At 36.0% G+C, this 21694-nt stretch overlaps 1 protein-coding gene and 1 pseudogene across 1 annotated transcript in view; one reads left to right on the top strand and one right to left on the bottom strand.

Annotated features, from left to right (window-relative positions):
* Positions 1-813: 813 nt before the first annotated feature.
* Positions 814-938, bottom strand: LOC118603029 (annotated as a pseudogene).
* A 13335-nt stretch (positions 939-14273) lies between these two features.
* The window catches only part of DDX10 (DEAD-box helicase 10), a 234327-nt gene continuing 226906 nt past the window's right edge, over positions 14274-21694 (top strand). Inside the window, exon 1 of the mRNA XM_016160572.2 lies at positions 14274-14552. Within this exon, the coding sequence (XP_016016058.1) occupies positions 14367-14552 (186 nt within the window). The 5' untranslated portion in view covers positions 14274-14366. The remainder of the gene's footprint in view (positions 14553-21694) is intronic.

The raw sequence follows: 21694 nt of genomic DNA, 5'->3' as shown, positions 1-21694 counted from the left end.
GAACTTCCTTTTTGTAAATAATGTCATGGTTAATGTATAAAACACAGGCATACATTTTTCTTTGTTCTTTGGGTTCGAATAGTTCCTTCTGATTTTACTTTTTCTCATGTAAACCTTGTTCTTTGCATTTCTGGAGTTTCAAGTTTGCATATTCTATAATACAATATTTACCGATGGGTGCTTTTTGTAACACACATTGACCTATAAGACGCTTCAGACAAAAATAATTCTGAGATCAAGTAGGTTGAAGCCCTTGAGTGGTAAACTTATAGTGAATTGTTTCAGCTTTGTCTCCCAGGGAGTGTTGACTTAGCCTCCTTTTGTGATTCTATTTCTCTTCAGGCCTCACTGGCAGGAGCTCTCTCAGTCTTCTACTTTGCTTGTGGATTCATCAAATTTTCACTTCATGTATTTTGAAACTGGTAAACTAGATATGACAAGATTATAATTGTCAAATTTTCTGAGTTGGTCATTAAAATGGAAGCTGATGGTCATAGAATTTCCCAGTTTGCTTATGTGTTTAGCCAAGTACGATACTCCCGAGTTTAGCTCATTTCAGTGTTTTATTGTTTTGCACTTGTTGAAAGGAAAATACTTTGCAATATTTTGCATACTAATGGCAATTTCCAAGATACATTTAATTTAAAATGGATAACAAAGGCAGGATTATATCAAAATTATTTGAGATAGTGTTATTTTTAGTTATTTGTTTGTTTGTTTATTTCATTTATTTTTAGGCGAGGCAACCTTTGGTTGACCTCACAGATTGCAAGAATCTAGTCAGCTTACAATCCCTTCTTTTTTAATTTTTTATGCCTACGGCACCTGGTCTTCCTAGGTGGTCTCCCATCCAAGTACTAACTGGGCCCAACCCCAACTGTGCTTAGCTTCTGAGATCAGACAGGATCAGGCTTGTTTGGGGTAGCATGGTCAGAGACAGGATAGTGAGGGCATTTTTCGTGGATACTTTCATAATAATGAAACGAATAGCAAAAACAGAGCTCCTAATGCTATTGAGGATGTTTGTACATTGTATGTGCCCCAAACTGTCAACTAGTCTACTGCTTTATATTAGCTTTGCAAGTATGACAGCTTGGGTATTTGAACAATATCATAGAAACATGAAATATGACATATCATTCACTGAGTTAATGAGCTTCGACAAAGTCAAGGCTTATTTATGATTATAATAAGTAGGTTAAGTCGAAAAACTCTTTTCTTCACCTACCAATTTATATATTGATTCAAAGAAGCCAGAATACATTCCTAATTCTGAATGAATGTTATCTCTGCTTATTAAAATGCAAGTATCAAACCAATAAAAGTGCAGTAAAACGCCACAAAGCATCTAATTACAGCTCATGTACATTGAATAAATAATTGCTATATACTGAAACAATAAGAAATCTTCAATGATCAAATTTACTGAGCTCCAATTGTGTTTAGCAATGAGAAATACTGAAAGGTATAAAACAAAGCTTTGAACATTTGAAAAGGATAAAAAACGCAAGGAAAGGAAATGAACAAGGTATGACCTTATAAAGATGCTAAATAATAATCAAAGTAATTCATCCGTTTATTAAATAAATAGTGGAATCAGTGCAAGGAGGATTGCTGTGAGCTTGATGGAAAAATAGTTTGCAGCGTGTTTTAGATGATGGTTCAGATTTGGACAGAAGAATACAAGGGCGGAAAATCAAGGAGGCAGAAAATGAAAACCGCTTTAAATTATAAACCATTACATGAATACACAAGAAATATTTTGATACTCATGCTTGATTTTAAAGAGCATCATAATCATCCAAATGGTAAATATCATGAATAAAATGCTTGGAAACCCTTAGCTGAATGTTTATAGGCATGCACTGCCTACTTCGTTAACAATGAACTATGCATAGCTGTGAAATGGCTTTGGAGTGGTAAATATCTGTTTGTTTAAAAACCAAATACTTCCACAACCATTTCCTCCTTTGCTCCTGTATTATTCTCTTTGATGACTGCAGCGATGCTAATGATCTTAAGTCACTAAATTCAAGATGGAATTTGGCAATAATATAAAATACAAATAGAATTGCAAATAAAGCATTAACTCCCACATCTTCTGAGTACTGAGGATATTTTATTCCATACTGGATTTTTGTTGCCGATAAAATTTTGAAATTGTTTTCTGTTTCCAAGTCAGTATGCCAGCTTGCAAACTAACAAACTGGCTTGTTTCTACCAGGAACAATTTGTGTTTGTGCTCTGAGTCTTTACCAGCTAAAAAATGGTCTGGCAGAAGTACTGCACATATATATTGATGAATAAACAAGAAATGCTTTTAATTTACCCACCATCTATTTTTTTTGAGAATATCACATCTGTCTAAATTACCTAGTGGGAAGCCTTCTCTTCCTTTGCAAGTCTAAATACGTATTATTCCAAATATTTTAATAATGTATGAAGGTATGATTAAATATTCACATTTTCACTTGATAAGATGATGATAACTAAAATGTAGGAACAGGAAATCATCATAAATTTACATTCATTCAGTTGCTAAATCTGGTATTAATTCTAGCTCTAGGAAATTCCACAGCGACATTTAATTTATTACATTACCAATTTATTAAAGATGCTATCTTTATGCCCAAAAGTTCATCAGTAAGTCAATTGCTTATAAAGTTAAACATATTTACATGGAAATATTTTATAATGTGTCTACATTCCCTGGGCAATCTTCAAAATTCTGTTTCACAATGTAATCATTCAAAATAATTAGTTAGCAGTAGTGTTCTCGAGGATGTCTGCTGTCACCTCCCTGTTCTGAATTTTCCTGGAGGTTTTAGCTAACATGATAAGGAAATCAAGAAGGTAAGAAGGAAGGCTGAGAGGTAGGCAGGAAGGAAGAAAACATAGGACTATAAAGGAAAAGACAAAATGATTGACATTAAAGTATAAAAGCTTCCAAGAAAATATAATAAGAATATTTGCCTGGGTTACTGTACACAAGATCAACACATACAATCAATAAAGAAAAGTACTTTTCACAACAGAATAAACCTTGTTAGGTAACTTACCACAATGTATAGAGTGCAGTGATTAAAACACTTAAAAAAATTGTTGTGTTTATCACAGATATTAGACTGTTATCACAAAATAACTTTGTCGATATTCAGAGGATAGGATAGTAGTAGTAACAGCCAACAGCAGTGACAGCAACTAATGGTAAATACTTTTACATTCAAAGTACATGCTAAGAGGATTTTGGCATTATCTCATTTAATCCTCACAAAATCCCCAGGTGTTAGAACCCTCACCCCCATTTTAGAGATGAGGAAAACCAAGGTTTAGAGGTTGTTCTTCTATTCATTATATGGCTAACATGAACTCAAATATGCTTTATCTTACAATGAGACTAAGCATAGGGTCTAAACTCCAGCTCTGCTGTTTGCCAGACAGGTTTTGGTAGTTGCTGGCTTTCTAAATTGGACATATTATCTTGCTTCCAACCATAAGTGTTTGTGTTTATGCTGGGTCCTTTCTTACTAAAGCTTTATCAGTTAAAATGATCTTGGGAAGCTTACATTGACTTTTGTTCTTTCATTCTTAAATAATGGCATCTCTTGCTTCATAAAGTTGGGAAGCTCTTTTTTGAGTTTCTTAGGTTCTTGCTCCCCCAGGGTCTATATTTCATTGACAGGTATTTAGAAATATTTTTTATTTGTTTGTCTTTCCAAGTGAGTATTTCTGGTTCATTTTCAACATCTGAAGTTTCATCATATACAAATGGAAATTCCAAAGTTACTTTTTAAAATTATCATCCATATTTCTCTTGTTTACAACATCTTTGAAGTAAGACAAGATTTATTCTTAGCTTGTCAATTTTCATTTTCTTTCTCATGCTAAGGTCTTTGACCCCTTCTGTGTTCACTGGCTTTAAGTTTGAGCGCTATTTGTTTAATCCATTTGTTACATGTGATTATTTAAAAGACCTTGTATTTGATGAGATGTTTAAGCTTGTGTTTATTTTTCTGTTTTTAGCAAAAAAAAATCAATTTTACCATTCAAATGAATTGATGCAGTGAGTGAATCAAGATACCAACATTATCAGGTAAAACTGTCATTTATGTAGCTTTTGTATTGGTAAAAATGAATCTGACTCAGTTGATGGGCCTTGCATCAAGGCCAATAGACTCTGCGGTGCCTACACAGTCATGTTCAAGATATAAGGCTACTTATACCTACAAGAGTTTTTAACTGTTACCGTTTTTCTCAGTGTTCCTCCTCCCTCCAAGAGAGCCTTCAGAGAAGAGATATTTGAGAGATGAGGAGAAGGGACAGATTAGGAGAACAATGACATAGCCAGGATAAAGGAAGCAAGGGAGAAGTCGAGTTTGTAGGGCTTCATGTTCTTTGTAAGCTCTTGTTTATCTTGTCTATGAAATGGGGAGTCTCAAACTCAGGCCCTCAGCTGCCTTGGCCCCAGGGAAGGCCCTAAGTAGTCTGCAGGGCAAGGGGAACAATTATATATGGAAGCATCAGTTTCCCATTCTTTTTGTATTCTCAGTCTCATAAAAGGAAAGTTGATGCCTTTTCACATTATCTTCCTCTCTCAATACAAAACGAAACTCTTTGTGGCTTAATTGAACTCATTTCCCCTGCTATCAAAAAAGTAATCCTTTTTTTTTCCTGTTTATGAAAATTTTTATTGCAAATTAGAAGGGTCACAGAAAAAGAGCAATTATTAGACATCACAGTTATGAAGACACCTGGTCATCTTTAATACTGGGATTTAATTTCTTATTGGCTATTCTTCTCCTTAGCCTCTGGTCTAACACAATCTGTCTCACTCAGTCTTAAAGACCTTTTTTCCTCTGTCTGTCTGTCTGTCTCTTTTTCCTTCCAATCTATAACATCCAGGGCTCTATCTAAAAACACTCAATTTGTCTTACTTTAGTATGAAGAGTAATTCACTATCTATCTGTCTTCTTCCACTCGGACTAGTTGGGGGTGAGAAATTACATTTGCATAAGAAGATTGTGTTATGGGGTGTTCTTCATATGCAAAAGACTATTTTCTCACTTAGGTTAACTCTCTTTCCTTGGTTCCTAAGGCAACTAGCTCAAACTGTAGCTAGACTTAAAATAACACAAATTTCTTCCCTGAATCCTTTTATGTTGGCCTGAAGTATTTGTTTTAATTCAATGACAGTCATTAATTTTTTTCTATGTGGCAGGCATTATGCTAAGTATTTTTTTTAGCTGATTTCAAAATATATTACAAAGTTATAGTAATCAAAAAAGTGTGGTAGTGATATAAAAAGAGACACATAAACCAATGAACTAAAGCAAAAGCCCAGAAAATAATCCACTCATGTAAGTTAAACTAACCTTTTTTTTTCAACATTTACTTTTTATTTTCCCCTTCTCCCCTCTCCCCTCCCTTCTGGTAACCACTAGTCCACTGTCCATGTCCACGGGTCTCTGTTTGTCCTGTTGATTTGTTTTTAGGTTTATATCCCACATATGCGATTTCATGTGATTTTCAAGCTTTTCTGTCTGGCTTATTTCGCTTCAAATGATTATTTCAAGGCCCACTCATGAAATGGCAATATTTCATCTCTTCTTATGGCTGAGTAATATTCCATTGTATATATGTACTACAGCTTCTTTAGCCAATCATCTATCGTAGAACTCTTTGGTTGCTTCCATATTCTGGCCACTTGAAGCTCTTTTTAAAATAATATTCAGAAGGCTCACATTAGACTTGCATAGGAGATTAATTTGGTTGGATTGACCTCTGATTTCTACCACTTCGTTTAGTTGTAAACCGCAGGAAGTAGTTTTTAGGGTTTCTATGACACTCAGTGAAATTAAGTGCTTAGCTAAGGTCATGTAAACATTAAATAAAAGAAGCAGAACTCAAACTTAGATCATCTTCACATGAAACTATATTGAACTCTGATTCCAAAAGAGCACTTTGGGTAAACTCTTATTTCCTGTTGTCGTTGGGCTCTTCTAGATTTCTTGTGACAGAAACCTGCACTTCCTCTAGGCTTTTCTACTGTTCCTTGTGCCTACAGAGAAAGTACACTTGGATGTGAGCCATTATGCATACTCATTGCACATGTTAAGGAAACGGCCTCTGAATTTTGAAAAACAGCCTTTCGAAAAATATTCTAGGATATCTATTTTTATATTTTGCATTATAGATACACTCCAAATAGAATTGATATCCATCTCATGGTCCTTCATAAGACGATTGCAAATGTTGCAGTGTCCCCAATATCCAGAAATGTCTAGTCCTGGGCTCTCTGAATAAGAACTCAGCTTAAGGTGTCAGTTTCATGTCAGTTATCAAAATAACTTGATGCTGCATGATTTGAGCTGCTACGACAGTTCTTAGATGTCATTCTCTCTCAGGATGACTCTTTCTCTTGAAGAGTCGGTGTCATAGCCGCCAGCTCCCAAAAGACACATGGACCACCGGAACTCAGTGAGTGAGTTATAGGAAACACTCTTTATTCAGCCAGCTGGGTCTGCCATGGGTACGCAGACCCCAAATTAAGCAGCCCTGAAATGTAGAGGTACAGGGTTTTTAAGCCCCAAATCCCATTCTTCATTCTGTCTAAACACAAAGTGCTATCTTTCTTCTATTCATTATCTGCCAACTCACAGGTCAGGTGCATAAGTGGGGTTACAGAAGCAGAAAGCTTGTTTAGAATGTTATGTTCCTATGGGTAACAGCCTATGTTTCTATGGATATAGCCATGTTCTCATGGACATAGCCAAGCAGTAATTTTCCTGCAAGTAGTAAATTTCTAGCAGTTATTTTTCAGCCATTACATAGGTACTCCTCATCCTTGATCCCACCATTAGAACATTACAGTAAGCCTCCATAGCCCAAAGAGGATTTCAAATGGTGTTTAGATTATCAAGAGTGAGCATTTCTCCTGTTCCTGAAGGGCAGAAAATAAAAGTCAAGAGTGAGTCTTCATCTTCCAACTGCCCTGAAGGCCAGAGGAAAGCCAACAGTGTCATGCTGTTGTGCAGTGTCATGATGGTCGGGAATATCATTGTCAATGGCCCAATAAAGTTCAAGTCCAATTAGTTCCCTTAGAAAAAATGCAATCTTTGATTTTATTGTCTTTAGTATCTTAATTCTCAAAATACAGACTTTGCCAATGTCTGGATTTTATGAAGTTTTATAAACTTAAGTCTTAGGGAGAAAAGTATCATTCAGAGACATGGTTTGACCATATTAAGAGGGAATTAAGGAAATTTTTGGGAATTATAATTTTTCAAGGTAAGCCATGAAAATAGTGAAAATGGAATAAAAAGTCATGGAGCAGCCACAATGGAACACAGTATGAAAATTCCTCAAAAATTTAAAATAGAGCTACCATTTGATCTAACATCTATACTTTGGAGTATACAAAGGAAGCAAAAGCACTATACAACACTATGTTCACTGCAGCATTAATTACATTACATTAGTTAAGACATGGGAACAAACTATATGTGCATCACTGGATGAATAGATAAAGAAAATGTGGTATATACATACACAATGGAATATCCTGACATTTGTAGCAACAGCGATGGAACTTGAGGGCATTATGCTAAGTGAATTAGACAGAGAAAGATAAATACAGTATTTCTCACTTACATATGGAATCTAAAACAAAAATAAAAAATCTAGAACAAAAAAATCCACCAAGCTCATGGATAGAGAAAACGGATTGGGTGAAATGGGTGAAGGTGGTCAGAAGGCACAAATTTCTAGTTATAAGATTCCTAGGGATGTAATATACAGTATGGTGACTAGAGTTAATAATACAGTATTCTATATTTGAAAGTTGCTAAGAGAGTAGATCTTAAAAGTGCTCATTACAAGAAAAAATGTGCAACTATGGTGATGGTTGCTAATTAGACTTATTGCGATGATCCTTTTGCAATTTTGTGTATATAAATATTGAAGCATTGTGTTGTACACCTGAAACTAATATAATGCCATATGTCGACTATATCACAATTAAAAAAAATTTGACAAGTAAACTGCAAAAAAAGAGAAAAATCTGTGAGTGTATTGATATTGTGAGGACTTTGCTAAGTTCTTGTGGGTGGGGTGGAGCATAAACCTTTTGTTTAAAAGAAAGCATTTAAAAACTTATGGGCACTAGACAGTATTAGGCCAATAATTTCTAGTTCTAATTAAGCTCTTATATGGTTAAAGTCAGGGACATTGGTAGGCAGTTAGATACTAAAATATGATTTGTATAGCTAATGATAGTTTCTATTTGTAATACAGATGACTAGCAAAAAACACTCATGATGCAGACATGCAAACTTATGCTAGCATGTATATTTGCTTTTAGAATGAGTCCTTTTTCTATGTAGATTAAAAACATTTGGTGTCAGAGGTTCAATTAAAGTATTATTACCTCGAGGTATTTAGGAAAATTTACTGATGCATGTGCAAAATCTGATAAATGCTTTTAAAACAAAATTTAAATTTTAGAACAGTTTTAATTACAGATTTATTGTGAATATAGCACACAGAATTCTTATATACATCACACTCAGTTTTCCCTATTAATGACATCTTCTAGTACATTTGTCACAATTAATGAAAAATTTTGATACCTTATTATTAACTAAAATCTGTATTTTATTCAGATTTTCTCAGTAGATGTCTAATTTTTTTTTTTTTTCCTATTGCCGGATCCTACCTAGGATACCACATTACAATTAGTCATGTCTCCTTAAGTTCTTCTTGGCTGTAACTATCTCTGACTTTCCATAATTTTGATGACCTTGACAGTTTTGAGGAGTAATGGTCAAATATTTCGTAGACTGTTTCTTGGTTGGGATTTTACTGATATTTTTCTCATGACTGGACTGAAGCAATGTGTTTTGGAAAAGAAGAGCATAGGGATAAAGTCCCCTTCTCATCACGTCATTTTCAAGGGTTCCTACTTATCAATGTGACTTACCTCTGTTGATGTTAATCTCGATCACCTGGATAAGGTGATATTTATCAGGTTTCTTCATTGTAGAGTTACTCTTCTTTTTCCCTTTCCATACTACACTCTTTGGAAGAAAGTCACTATGCACAGCCCAGACTTAAGGAGTGGAGAGTATTTCCATCCCCTTAAGGATAAGTACAAACCTAAATTATTTAAAATTCTTCTGCGTGGGAGCTTTTTCTATTCTTCATTATTCATTCATTCATTCATTCATTTGTTTGTTCATATCAGAATGGACTCTTCGATATTTATTTTTTACTTTTGGTTACAGATAACGTATCTAGCAACACATAGCAATTGCCAGATGAATCTAGTAATGAATCTGGCAACACACAGCAATTACTAGATGCTCAATAAATGTAAGCAATCACTTACTTTTAATTGAAAAACATGATGGGAGAAAGAATTCAAAAGTATCCCAGAGATTTTGAGTACTAATCATAAATCATTTTCTAAAAGCTCAATGTTATAATGCAGATAACCTAGCCAGTAAACCAATTACTTGGGTATAAAAACTCAAGCTGAATTTGGTTAAACCCCTAGGAAAAGAGAGAATGTGATCCTAGGCTGCCACCTGCTGGTATATGATGAACTAAAAAGAACTATCTGGAAGTTCCAATTCCTCGCTAAGTGAAAATAGTGGTAGCAGCTTAGTTTATCTCAGACGATTAGGGTAATATTTTTACTAGTAGACTGCTTTATTAGAATCCTTATTCATGAGAGCTGCAGTAACTTTAATTGATAATTTTAGTGAATGGAGATGGTTTTGTTAGGCTTAGTATTATCTATGGCTCAAATGTGAATCAAGGGTATTATAAAAACTGTATTTATTACTATTTTCTTTTCATATGTTAATCTTTTATAGTTTTATTATGGTTTAATTTTAGTGGCATTAAACTGGAACCTATTCAAAATATGTAATTAATTATAATCAGCTTCGATTGTTATGATTAATTATAATCTAACCAGGGGTTCCTAAAAGGCAATCTGCCTACTAGTTGATCTGGCTGATCACATCAGTATTACTTAGTCTCTGTTTGATAATTGCAGAAGCAGAATATTTTGGGGTAAAGCAGAGGAAGTACTATTTTTAAAAAACTTCCTATGTGATTCTTATGCAGGTAACTTCGGAGGCCATCATACTAGATGATAAACTCCCTGAGGCAAGAATAATTTATTCGTTTTTGTATTCTTGAGGCTTAACAATACCAGCACACTGTAGGCATCCACAAAAAATTAGATAAATGAGTGAACAAAGGTGTGCATAGACAAACTAATTGATACGTGGCTCCCAGCGATAGTTAGTAACACAACAGCTGTGGTGGGCTAAACCTCTAGTTTATGTGTACTAGACAATTAGGTATATATTATTTGTTGGTCTTGAAAGTTTCGGAGAGGTTACACATTGGGATTAAAGTGGCTGCATGGTGGCCCAGTCAATATGAGTAAAAAAAGCTGGTACTTACTACTGTATACTAAAAATGACTTCAGACTCATTAAGTGATAGAGAAACAAAAAGGGATTTTATTATTTAAACAAATATATGCTTTATTGTATTATTAGTTTCTTTTCTAATAACAAGTCAGCATATAATTGAATCGATTTGTCAAAAATTATTTTCTATTTTTGCATGACACAAGGACTTGGATAGGTCCTTTAGCTTCTTTAGGCCAAGTTATTCAGAACTTGCAGGACTCCCTTGAAGTTAAACAGTATTTAATTGCAGTAATAATGTAGAGAGGCAGTTACAGTAGAGGGAGTGGAAAAACTTAAAAAACTATTATTGAAGAGATCTTTTGTGTACCTGAGAAAAATTGACCTGTAACAGTTAACTCTAAAACTTAGTAAAACTATTAGATTTGTTAAAAAAAAAAAAAAAAAGAAAAAAAGAAAACAAATCCTCTGATTCTCCAGTCAAAACAGACAAGGTCTAAAAAGTACATATTATAGCAAAATAATTTAACAATTTCTAGGTAATTATATAAAAGCACTTGTTTTCTTGTTCTTATGGAATGTCATTAAGACAACAGTAATCACATTAAAAATGTATCGTTTCAAATTTTTTAAAAAAATTTATTTTATTAATGGTTTCAAGTATACAGTACATTGGTTAGACATTTATATAGTCTATAAAATGTTGTCCCTAATTTCTCTTCTTTCCTCTGGTCTCTTCACCTAGTCATTACATTAATGCTAACTGCATTCCTTATGCTATGTTCCCCATCCCGTGACCATCTATCAACTACTAATTTGAGATAAAATACTAAAGTATTATGTAACTTTTGACTGGACAAAGAAAAATAATTTTAAAAATTAATAGAATCAGAAAACAAAAAAACAGGAAACCATTACAGAGGGAAATAAAATAATAACACTTGGATAACCAAACATATTTTTTCTGGAGAAAATATAAGGAATACTGAAAAGAAGACAGCAATTTCATCAAAATGTAGAGCCGAAAGCAGTATGGGTATTTACTTACTTTCATGTCAACCATAACAGATGAATTTAAATAAAACTTGAAAGAGAAGAAAAATTGAATATACATTTATATCACATGTATTTTCTCCCAATTCAGGTACATGGCCATGTAGCTTGAATATTAAATAATAGATCATTCTTTTTGCAAACTATCTACCATATACAAAATATTAATTTTTTAGAAAAATAAACAGCAGAGGTAGAATTTGGAGACTACTTTTTTAATACAAATTCTTTCAAACAGTAAAAATTTACTAGATTCTGATATATTATTGTACCTTGAAGTATTCTGTTTTTATTAAAAACTGTCAATGAATAAAAAAAGTAAATTTAGAATGCAAATGAGTGCAAAGACTGGCATTTACATGTATTCTTAGAAATCATAGAGATGAAAAAGCACATCAACAAAATGTTAACTATTCAAAACTAAAATCTGATTTTAAAAGTAAAATATATATAATTTTTGGTGTTGTGAAATAACGACGATATTTAGAGGGTATAATATAAAACCAAATAATTAACTCAATTGTAGATGCACTGAATGAAATCATTTGAACCGTTCGAACAAGGCAAAATATGTTAAATATTGGTCAATTATTTTAGTCATAATTTCCATGCAGAACAGATAACAATTATTGTAAGATTTGTGTATTTCTGAAATCCTATACTTCCATATGTGAATATAGATTTTACTCAGCAAATGACATAGCTGGCGAACATTTTGGTTGATTACATATTTACTAGACTACTTATAAAACACAGAACAGAAACCAAAAGAATAAGGGGAAAAATCTTTGTGATTTGAGGTGATGTACCCCTTCTATTATTACTTAATGATAACATGTTGACCACCATCTTGTTCAATTACTTCTCTGCAAAAGCAAAAGCAATAAAAGATTCACCGAAGACCAAATGAATTAAAAGTAAATGCCTAAAATCTTCTGGTAGTAGGGTAAATACTGGTACAGTGGAAAAAAAGTAATGTAAATGCTACGGCTTGAGGTGAAGATATTATGGCAAATTGAAAATGATCTCTCCTCAAGAAACAAAAGTATCTTCTTGTCCATAGATTGATATCTGGGAAACTTAGGTCTAATACTAACAATATTGTAATATTATTAGAAACAGAAACAGACCTAAGTTTCTATATTATTATTATTAATAATTGGAAAGTCTAAGATATGACAATGCCACAATATTATATATGAAAAAACACATTTTGACAGGAAGAGTCTCAAAAAGTAATTCTAGATCATTCCATATCTGTTGTACATTCTTTAAATTTAATGGTGAAAAAATATAGTAAGAATCTTTTTTTACACTATTGAAAAGTTTATATCATTCAAGAAATGTAAACTAACTTTTATTTCATTGAAACAAACATTCACTTAATTTTGAAATAATTATAAACTATATGGTGTGAAAGTCCAGTTGAGGCTATCCTGTCACTAATACTCAATTAGAGGCAATGCTCTTTCTTTTTTTAAAAATAAATTATTTAAAAGATAAGTTATCTAAAGATTAGATGCTAGCCAAAGGTATACTTTTGACAACACCTATGTTTAAATGTATTTTCTCAGTACTAATTTGGCATGACTCTTTTGGTGTGGACATTTTTTTTACCTTAGGTATTTTATTTTTATTTTATTTCATTTTATTTTAGTCGCAAGTATATAGTACATTGGTTAGATATTTATATAGTTTATAAAACGATCCCTTTGATTATGCTATCACATAGCTATTACCTTACTGCTGACTGCATTCTTTATGCAGTACTCTCCATCCCCGTGACCATCTATCAACTACCAATTTGTGCTTCTTTAACACTTTACCACTTTCCTCCAGCTCCCCAACCTCAGTTGGTGTGGACATTTTATATTTTAAACCATTTTTATTTAAAAAAATACCTATAGAAAACTACATAAAAGGGGTAGAGAGCCTAAGGAAGCAAACATTCCTGTAACTATTATCCAGGTCAAGAAATAGATCTATGCCGTCCATTCCCATGATTCTTCGGGCTCTTTTTTCTTTTCTGGCACTTCAAAGACATTCCAGGCTCATCCTGTATTTTCTCTGTCCTCCCTGGAATTAGCTATTTTCCCAAAGAGCTCAGGTTCATTTGATTAAAAAAATGGTATTTACAACCGAGATCTGGGTGATAATTGTGTTCATCATTACTGGGATATCATTGCTTTTCTGCCTCCTCAAAGAAGATCTTTTAAAAAAAGTTTTAAAGTGCTGAAAGACTATAATGGTCTTTTCAAAGTTTTAGAGGTAATTTGAGGAATTATGATGATGAACAACCACAACTATGTAAAAATTTACAATAGAAACTGATGCATAGTATTAAATTGGATATCAAAATATGAGGCACTAATATTACATTTTCCCCGCTAAATTTTAGTATAGACCCTACCCCCACTGAAGTTTTGCTTTTTTTTTTTTTGTAGTGGTAGTTACCAGGCACATTTAAATCCTGTTTAGTCCTTTAGAAGCTTTGTGAATAGCCCTTACGTGTTAACTAGTTCTGACGTCACCATAGTAACAGCAAGCAGCGCGCACGCACTCATTTAAAGAGCCGAAGCGCTCTGCAGCCACTCAACCCCGCCCTCTTCCTCAGATCGCTCCGCCTCCGTGTAGCCAAGACGGTCCTGCTACGCCTTGCGGAATCCAAGTCACCAATCACTGTCCGCATTTCCCAGCCGTCATTGGCACGTGTCCCGGGTTCAAAAGCTCGGGGGCGGGTCTCTGGTTTCGCGCATGCGCTGTTGTCGTCTCTCCCCACGCTGGTTCCGCGGCCTCTCAGAGTAGTTCCTCCGCCTGGCCTGGAGCGTCTCGTGTCTGGGCTCTTTGGGTTGCTGCCGCCGTCGCCGCGATGGGCAAAACTAACGACTCTCGGAGTCCGGGAGCCCGGCCCGATCCGGTGCGGAGCTTTAATCGCTGGAAGAAGAAACACAGCCATAAACAGAGCCAAAAGAAGCAGTTGAGGAAGCAGCTGAGGAAGCCCGAGTGGCAGGTCGAGCGCGAGGTTATCAGCCGCCTCATGCAGAACTACGAGAAGGTGAGGCTGGCGCTGGGGAGGGGGCGCAGGCCGCAGCTTATGCGCGTGGGTGGGCCGGCAGCGAGGTTACGGGTCACCACGGTGATAGGCTACTGAGGGGAGGGGGCTGACCGGTCACTGGAGACCGGACCTGGGGAGTCTGCGGTTTGTACACCAGGCTGAAGAAAGCAGTGAGGTGATAGGTGCCATTGGGGGCCCTGTCGAGGCCCTACAGGTGGTCGCCGGTACCACGACTCTTTGACCGCCTTGGCCTTTTGACCGCTCTTCTCACCACACTGTTCCTGATAAAGTGATGGAAATGCAGTGGTACTTAAGGGTAGAGATATTAATGCTGTAATAGTACAGTAATATACATAATAATACTAATGATAACGATGTTAATGACACCTACTTTTTAAGCCACTCACCATGTGCTTACATTATTTGGTTTGATCCGAGATAGGGTCTAATTCGCATTTTACATATGAGAGTATGAGGTTCCAAGAGAATAAGAACTTGTCTTAAGCTCTTATGCTTGAGTGGTGTGGAATTGGACCCTAGGCCCATGTCTTTCAGATTCCAAAGCCTTTGCTTTCAACCTTTAAGCCATACTTGCATGCCTCCACATCATCCATCTTTCTTCCTTTGCCCATCCAAGAACTGGCATAGAAAAGCTGGACTCCTGGTTCATTTCTGGTACCTATCATCCCACATTGTAGCTGATGTGCCTAGATGAGTTTCCTTGTAGTGACCATTTTGACTTTTTGATCTCTTTTCCCTTCAGGCTTCTTGGGGCTGTAACTACCCTTCTCCCTCCCCCTAATTCGCATGTTTGTTGACCTTTAACCCACCTTATTCAGCCTCTTAGTGATTGCCCCATGTAGTGCAGTATAATCAGATATTTAACTTGTGGGACATATCTGGAATTCAAGTTACCATGTGTTATGCTGTTATAGCTTTCCTTTAAACCCTTAGAACAACACTGAGGTTAAATAGAGCACAGAGTTTGTTTTGGGCTTTTGAGTTAAGGTGATGATGATCTAATTCTAGCTTTGCTCCCCAGAAGAGTGACTTTGGGCAAGTTAACTTACCTTGTTGGCTTCCCTTTTTTTTTATGATGATATCTATAAGTTGTTGTGGGGAGTTCGTAAGACTACAATCCCTGACACATAAATATTTCATATATTAGCTGCTATATTATTACTACTATGGTTGTGTGTATATATCTATACACAGTACCTCAAAAGGCATTGAAAAGTAAATTAGTATTAGATTCATTTTTGACTTTTCATCAGAGACTAGAATTGTTAAGGGGTATAGCCTCAGCCCTTGCTTCTCTTCACTATGTTTCTTCCCTGGCATAATCCCAAGGTTTATTCTTGTGGACCAGAGATTCCTTCCTATATTCTGCACAGAGCTCTTCTAACTTCATATCCTTTTTTTTTTCTGCCTGTGCTGGATGTCTTTACCCATTTCATAACATACTTTAAATGCTACAAGTCCAAAACTGAGCTGCTTATCTTTTTCTCATAAATTCACAATTCTTTGTATTAGTTCCCTGTTGCCATTGTAACAAATTCCCACAAACTCTGGGGTTTAAAATAACAGAAATTTATTTTCTCACAGTTCTGGAAGCCAGAAGTCTGAAATCAGTTTCACAGGGCTGAAATCAAGGTGTCAACAGGGCCACACTCCCTCTGGAGGCTGTAGGACAAAATCTATTTCTTCCTTCTTTTAGCTTCTGGTGTATGTTAGGATTCCTTGGCTTGTGGCTACATCAGTCAATCTCTGCCTCCTTTTCTGTGTCAAATCTACTTCTGCCTTTTTTTTTTTTTTTAAATAAGTACACTTGATTGCATTTGGGGACCATCCAGATAATCAAGGATAATATTCCCATCTCAAGATTATTAATCACATGTACAAAGTCACTTTGCCATGTAAAGTAACATTCACGGTTCCAGGGGTTAGGATATGGACATATTTGGGGACTTTTCTTTAACTTACCACATCCTAGCCCACCATCTAAGCAGACTGCCAAACTAGAAGCCTAGGAATAATTCTAGAGACTTCCCTCTTACCACTCTTATCTGATCAGTCACACTGATGATTTTTCTGCTTGTTAAATTTCTCAAATGCTTCTCCATCTCTACTGCTCTGTCTTAATTCAGGCCCCATCATCTTTTGCCTGGGTTACTTTGGTAGCTATTGCTTGTAATAGGGGTCAGCAGCCTTTTTTTTTTTTTTTTTTTTTTGTAACAGACCAGATGGTAAACGGTTTCAGCTTTGCAGGTCAGAAGAATGGAACTACTCAACTCTGACGTTTTAACAGAAAAGCTGACATGGAAATATTTAAACAAATAGATGTATGGACTAGTTGCGTTCTAGCAAACCTTCAGTTACTCAAACATTTGGCTGGTGGAATTTGGCCCTTAGGCGTTATTCCCCTCCAGTCTATCCTCCGTATTGCTGCTAGGATGAGTCTTTCCAAGATGAAAATATCAGGAGTAGCTTAACTCCTGATTAAAACATTTTCTTGGCACAGTTACTTTCAGGAAAATGGCTAAATACTTTAATGTGTCAACATGCTCTAGTCCAATGAAAAAGTAAATTTTTTGCGGTCTGGTGGACCTGGCTTAAATGTCATTCAGTTTGAGTATTGACTCACCATGTTTCTTTATGTTCCTGAGTCTCAGTTTCTTCAGTCAACTTAGATGATTAAACACCCAGAGTGTCATAAGGCTCAAAGGAGATAATGTATGTAAACCAAGCAGTCTGTGATAGGCATACATGAAAGAACAGCTTACAGTTTAGTGAATTGTCCATACTCTTCGATGCTTCTCATTCTGGTACTTGATGTTCTCACTTCAGTGAGCACCTTCATTCCGCCATCCTAGGGACTTGCCCTTCAAGATTTAAATTTCTCTTCCTGTCCTCCCTAGGTAGAGGTGGGGCTGCTGTACATCTGTAGCGTTTTGTATACACCTTTATTATAGCATTTATTACTAGGCTGTGATGATTGGCTTCTTTATTTAACTTCTTTGTTAATCCTCCCACTAAACCATAAAAACAATCAGAAGCCATTGGTACACTCATCTCTGCTCTCCCCAGAGACTAGTTGCACAGTGCTTGTCCTCGAGTAGGTACTTAGTTGGTGTTGAGATGTTGTTTGGTGCACAATGACCTTATTCTAGTTGATAACATTGGTCCATTCTTTTTGGTTTCTTATTTTAAATTGCTGACATTTACCAAGCTTTTATACATGTTGACTTGCCATGTCTTCAGCAACCATATGAGATTGTTTATGTTATATAGGTAGGAAACTTTAAGGCACAGCAAAGTTAAACGGTAAGCGAAAAAGCTAGTAGGTGAAAAGTTCTAACCCAGGTGGTCTAGGTCTGACACCAGAGCTCTAAGCCACTACACTTTACTGCATTGCAGTGCACAAATGTTTAAATCTCAATCTTTTCATTAAGTTGAAGGAGCAATTCCTCCCTCTCCCCAATTATTGCTGTTTTATTTTTTTAAATCTTAGATATATTTTCTTAAGACTGTCAAGAAATAAATGTGTGAAATCAATTGCCAGGTCTAGTAATACTAGATTACATCAAAGCAGATTTGTTGTTCTCTATCTAACTAAGGGGCAGACCCTCACCCTATGGCTCTTCAGATGGTAGCATTTGTTCATAAAACTTTTATTACACTGCTGCAATACACAAGTGGTGCTCAGTATCCTCATTAGTGAAATACTGAACAATTTTATTCAGAAACATTTTGAAAAAATTTGACAGATACTTATTAAGGCCCAAGTAAAAATAGGTGGAAAAAGAATTCATGTCTGTACCTTTGAAGGTGGGGTGGGCTTGATACATTTTGACAAATGTTGTAATAATGAATAAATAATAATAATAATAATAATAATAAGTACAGTGCTGTGGTGTAATTAGGGGAAAAAGGTTGAGTTATCCTGTACAGTGTCCTTTCTGGCCAGATGAATTAGAAAAAGCATGTTTTCTCGGCATACTACTACTCTTCCTCATTGTGGTTGCATCCTTAGGCTTGGCTTGTGGAGCTGGATTTCAGCCGCATAACTGAGCCTTACCTGACACCTTTGTGTAGTGCACGAACTGTTCAGTGGTTTGTGGTAGCCATAAGTGGAGCTAGTTCTTGAATGAAGCGCTTCCCCAGATAGAAAAGATTGTCAAGGACATAGTAGAAGGAGTAACATGAGTAAATACAAAAAGATGTGAAAATACATGGTGTTTTTTGAAGGGGGAATACTCCTTGGAGCGTGGTAGGTGTTCCTGAACTGGCTTCAGATGAGATTGGAAAAGAGGGAGGTGAACTGCGAATGGTTTAGGAGGCTATATAGTAGGTACAATAATGGCCTCCTAAAGATGTCTAAATCCTGGTCCTGTGAATATCCTTAGAACCTGTGAATAAATTACGTGGCAATGGGTAATAGGTGTCTAATCAGCTCACCTTAAAATAGGGTGATTGATCTGGGTTATCCAGGTGGGCCTAGTTAATCAATCACAAAGGGCCCTTAAATGAGGGAGGCTGAAGAGTCAGTGACAGAGTTCTATGAGGTGAGAGAGACTTGCCCATCTATTGCTGGCTGGCTTTGAAGATGGAATGTGGGCAGCCTCTAGAAGCTGGAAAAAGCAGGAAAATGGATTCTTTCCTAAAATTATCGGTAAGAATGCAGCCCTGCTAACACTTAGATTTTAGCTGAGTTAGACACATTTTGGTGTTCTGACTTTCATAAATTTAAGTTAATAAATTTATGTTGCTTTAAGCTACTATTTGTGGAAATTTATACAAAGGCTATGCTCAGAAACTATTTGGCAGTTAGAAAACATATCCAAGCTAAAAGTGGTCTAGAGGACAAGAGACCAGGTAGGAGGTCTTGGGAACTCTGAGTGGCAGATGCCATGATGGGATTAAGTTAGTTGGAGATTTTTTTTGGGGGGGGGGATGGGGGGAATGTCTGGACGTGAAGAGACATAGGGAAAGAGAGAATGGAAAGAGGAGCAGTTGGGGAGAGTCAGGGTATAGCACAGTTTTAAGAAAGCTTAGGTTGAGGAGGTTCCTTAAGCCAAAGTTTCCCATTAGAGGAATCCCTTGTCCTGCTAGAATGGACATGCACCCATACTGCTGCTGTGTTCAGTTGTTGGTAGCAGGCCAGGGAAGCATGGCATTTTCAGTGGTGGAGCGGAGTGATTCCTGGCATTGTCAGTCATGCTCCCTACAGCAGGAGATCTGGGTGATGTATTTGTAAGGCCACCATGTAGGATATGTGTTCTGGGGGACCTGATAGATAGGCACTGCATTCTAATTCTGGTTTCTTTTTTTCTTAAGAATTTCATGTGATGTAATTCGAGGCAGATTTCTTTTGATTGCAATAGGTGGAACATTTTAGGAGGTTTTTATATTTTCTTCTGCTTTGGGATGTAAAAGCATTATTTACTTTTGTGAGCAAGGACAGATACCTTGGAGACATTGCAGGTTTAGTTCCAGAGCACCGCAGTCAAGTGGGTCGTAATTTTTTTGCTGGTGAAGGGTCTTCTAGTTGGTTAAAAACACATATGTGATGTACAAATAAAGTGAAGCACAATAAAATGAGGTATGCCTGTGATAGGAGAGTGGTGAAGTGGTACCCACCGTGTTCTTCACTCTGTCCCCCTCCAGCTTTTCTACCACCTTTAGGAAGTTTTTAACAAGTATCATCATCAAAACATTTGTTTTTTGATTTCAGAAGAATGCTACATATTTTAGAGGGAGTGTGAAAGTTGGGAAGACAGGAGTGATTTTTCTAAGAAAGGAATGGAATGAAGGGAAGGGGAAAGAGAATGCTATTTTGTTTTAGGAACCATAGCCATCTTCCACTCTGGTTTCTGAGTATTCCTTGGAATGTAATTGAGAGTCTTCTGGATTAGGGTCAGCAAACTCTTTCTGTAAAGGGCCAGATAGTCAATATAGGCATACCTCATTTTTTTGTGCTTTGCTTTATTGCACTAAACAGGTTTTGTTTTTTGCTAATTGAAGACCCTCCACCAGTAAAAAGATAACTAGCTTTATTGTAATACTCATCTTATTGCTGTGATCTAGAACCAAACTCAGTGAATTGGAGATGTGCCTGTATTAGTCTGTGGATCACACAGTCTCTGTCTTAACTACCTAGACAATATGTGTATGTTTCTTTCTTTGCCATGTCTACATAGACAATATATAAATGAATGGCTGTAGCTGTGCTCCAGTAAAATGTATTTACAAAAACAGGCACCGAATGAGATTGGACCTGTGGACCATAGCTTGCTGACCCATGTTCTAGAGCATCAGTGTAATAAAAACTTTTTTTGGTTCTTTGGTGCCTTCTTTCTAAGACTGGGATATAGCTTTATATTGTAATGGCTGAACGAGCGCTGGAACAGTTTTATTCTTCCAGACTCTCCCTCTAGGAGGTTAACAGATTTAGAAAGATGCACATTATTTCATTTGAATAGCCCACTTTCCCTGTGTTTTATTTCTAATGGGGACTGAAGAGTGTGTTACCTGTCTAGCTCCTTCTGTAAGCAGCTTTTGAGCTGACAATAGCACAAGAGCAAGGATGGACCACACCTAATGTTAATGTCCTGTTTGCGAGATTACCTTCTAAATGAGATAATTTTCTCCTAAGACTAGTACACTGGTTCTGCTACCTTTCCAGTGTTATCTGGAATGATTTTCTGGGATTAAGTCTATGTTTTAACATTTGTGTTTTCAGCATTTTAGTCCAGAGAGTAACCCTATATGGGCTATATTATGAGTGTCGGGAAAGAAGATGTGTAGACTGTAAAATACAAGCTGTTATCCCTTTACTGCCTGGAGTGTAATTTAAATAAGCGAACCATACAAATACAGCTTTTCCTTTTTGCATATCATGAATAATTTGGCAGCCTATTCCCAGATCTGAACAGCAGTTTTTGCTTTCAGCATCTGTAAATAAAGTACTTCTGAACAGCCAAGATGAAATTCAGAAATTGAGTTGATGTTAATGTAGAACATAAGTAATTCATATTTAGATAATGTAAAGTTAAAGAACAAAATGTTACTTATTGTGGCTTCAGTGTGACAGAGACACTTCCGCTGGTTATATTTAAATAATACCTGTAGTATACTCTGAA

Source organism: Rousettus aegyptiacus, unplaced genomic scaffold, assembly GCF_014176215.1.
Source record: "Rousettus aegyptiacus isolate mRouAeg1 unplaced genomic scaffold, mRouAeg1.p scaffold_m13_p_5, whole genome shotgun sequence".
In the NCBI taxonomy this organism is placed as follows: Eukaryota; Metazoa; Chordata; class Mammalia; order Chiroptera; family Pteropodidae; genus Rousettus; species Rousettus aegyptiacus.
Note: the sequence above shows the minus strand (reverse complement) of the source record. Positions and strands in the feature narration are given on the sequence as shown.